We start from the raw sequence: 2613 nt of genomic DNA, 5'->3' as shown, positions 1-2613 counted from the left end.
GCGAGGGTTGACAGTGGGGGCGAGGGTTGACAGTGGGAGTGAGGGGGAGAGTGTCCAGGGTACGGCGGCAGTGGGACACCCGGGTTTAAGCAGCTCCTCCTGTACTTACAAAGGGTGGCGTACCTCAGGTAGTCTCCGGTGCAGGGAGATGCTCTCGCTGACCGTCTCGTTAAAGCCTCTCCTCTGCAGCCCCTGGCGCTCCAGTTGCCTGCGGTCAGCCGGCGGCGGGGGGTCCAGGAGGAGCAGCCTGGTGCTCTCCCCGGCTTCCTGGCTCCTTTTAGCGGCTCTCAGCAGCCGGTAAGCCCTCCGTTGGGGGCGGGCGGCTCTCTGTGTCACCACGATGAACTGGTCGGCGCTGAAGGAGTCCAGAGGGATGAGTTGGAGGGGAGAGTGTTGCGGTGGGAGGTGCCCGCCCTGGCGGCTCTCCCTCTCCTCCTGCTGCTGCCGTGCTGGGTAGCGGGCACTGGCAGGCTCAGCTTGCTGGGGTGGCTGGCCACTCGGCAGCAGCAGCAGCAGCAGGGCTAGCAGCAGCAGGAACCCGCAGCCCCAGCGCCTCCTCCACATGACCGCAAAGGGGCTCAGCTCCGGCCACCCCCTCAAACCCATCGCCTCATCCCTTCCTGACCCGTCCGCACTCGGAGCTTTCTGTACTGTTGCTCGGAGCTTTGTCGATGGATGGTTCCTAAAACAAAACGCTGTGTGCTAACTGAGCCCCACCGGAGACGGGGAGATAGGGAGAGATCTGGTGTGTGTGTCCTTGCCTACTTGTCCACAGCCTGCCTGATGCTGCTGCTCCTGACAACAGATACAGACACAATCTGCTCACTGGCTACATCCTGACACGGCAGAGCGCTCGGTCCTAGCGCCTGCTGAACACAACACACTTTACCGCGGACTGCAAGAAACCTTTATGGACAGTACGTAACCCCATTGGCTCTTTTTTTGAGTGGTCTTATTTGATGTATTCCATCCGTTTAAGAATGCAAAACTTATTATGCAATCCACTTCACTCTATTCCCTGCCACGCCCACCCGCCCACGCAAGTTGGTTCAATTCTGTACTCAGTTATTCGTCTGAAATGCGGATGTAGAGAATGTCAGGACAGTTTTATCAATATTGATACATATAGTTTCAGTTGGTGATCAATCCATGTACTTTTCAAAATGACAGAAGTCAGTATCGGAGAATAAACTGGAACAGCACCGACAGTACTGCGAAGCTGTGATAAATATTAACTGCGAGCAGAACAACGCTGCTTTCATCCTTTTAAAGCCAATCTTCACAGGACCAGCTAGTTCAATCCTATCAGTTCCAAACTATCTGATTCTATTGGCAGCTTCAAGTGAGCTCATCAATTACAGTATGTTGTACTCTGCTTTTGATCAGTGGAACAATGAAACTTAACCTCATTCTGAGGAGAGTAGCTTCTATTAGCGTGAAAATATGTTCCATTGAGGACCTGGGTTTTGAGGGATTGTTTAAAAGTGGAGTCAAGTCCACTTTATATATATATACATTGATTTTTAAAAAATGTAATAAAAAGATAGATTGGAATGTTTTAAACATGCAAACTACATGGTCCAAGATACGTATTGGTCTTGCCTGCTTGACCGCTGTTTTTAGTGCTGATTTAGAACTTGGAATAGTTCGGATTTTAAGTTGGTGACAAGCCTGCTGAAAGAAAGAAGCGTTCTAGATCAGCTTTGTTTTTTCAAGAAAATAACTCTGCTTGCGTGTGCGGTGTGTTACCTGGAGACACAGCCCAGCTGCTCTCACATGACAAGCCTCTGCAGAGTTTGCCAAATTTTCGAATGTCTACAAAGTTTCCCAGCAACAACTGCATGTATTCAGTGATATCAATAGATATGCGCCAGAACCTCAGACCAACCCCACTTGAACATCTCAAGCCTTCTCCTCTTTTGTTTTGAAGAACTAATCATTCTGAGTTGAAAGTATTCTGCAGAGAGAAATCCATTTTTTTTTACTTTTCATCTGTCTGTTATGTGTTGTGATGTAAGATGATGGTGTGTTTATATTTTAATATCTTTTATTTTTTAGTTTGGATTTTGAACTAGTGTCAATTTTGGTCTGTTTATCTGAAGGTGTTTATTAAATTGTAAAGCTTTTTGAAAGGTTTGTTTAAAAATAACAAGAGAGTTCTTGGAAGCTAATCAGAACTTGTTTACATTGGGAAAGTTTTCCTGAATGATTTAAGTAAACAGTGTAATGCATTAGGTTTTATTTAGAAGGACTTGAAATTGTGTTTTTTTTTAGCTCAGGAGAAACACCTGTAGCTCGGAGGAGGTTTTTGCTTCAGTTTTAAGAAGTCCTGCTTGAAGCTGGATGTGTCAAAGTTTTTCACAAAGGAAGGAAATAGCTTAGAAATGCTAAAAAAAATTCAAGATTAGAGTGGTGCTGGAAAAGCACAGCAGGTCAGGCAGCATCTGAAGAGCAGGAAAATCGATGCTTCAGGCAGGACCCTTCATTTTGTCTTAAGAAAGGGTCCTCAGTAAAGAGTTCAGTTTAAAACTTTCAGACCAGTAGTGTTTGGCTAAAACCTAAAGGGAGTTATTTGAAGCTGAGAAAGTCTACATTCAGTTATATAAAGATTCA

At 46.2% G+C, this 2613-nt stretch overlaps 1 protein-coding gene across 3 annotated transcripts in view; it reads right to left on the bottom strand.

The window, feature by feature from the left end:
- Positions 1–1906, bottom strand: part of LOC122549931 (polypeptide N-acetylgalactosaminyltransferase 15-like) — a 72518-nt gene extending 70612 nt beyond the window's left edge. For all 3 annotated transcript variants that reach the window (XM_043690170.1, XM_043690171.1, XM_043690172.1), the window contains exon 1: positions 110–1906. In XM_043690170.1, coding sequence (XP_043546105.1) covers positions 110–606 — 497 coding nt within the window. In that variant the 5' untranslated portion in view covers positions 607–1906. The remainder of the gene's footprint in view (positions 1–109) is intronic.
- Positions 1907–2613: the final 707 nt, after the last annotated feature.

Source organism: Chiloscyllium plagiosum, chromosome 5 (assembly GCF_004010195.1).
Source record: "Chiloscyllium plagiosum isolate BGI_BamShark_2017 chromosome 5, ASM401019v2, whole genome shotgun sequence".
Classification (NCBI taxonomy): domain Eukaryota; kingdom Metazoa; phylum Chordata; class Chondrichthyes; order Orectolobiformes; family Hemiscylliidae; genus Chiloscyllium; species Chiloscyllium plagiosum.
Note: the sequence above shows the minus strand (reverse complement) of the source record. Positions and strands in the feature narration are given on the sequence as shown.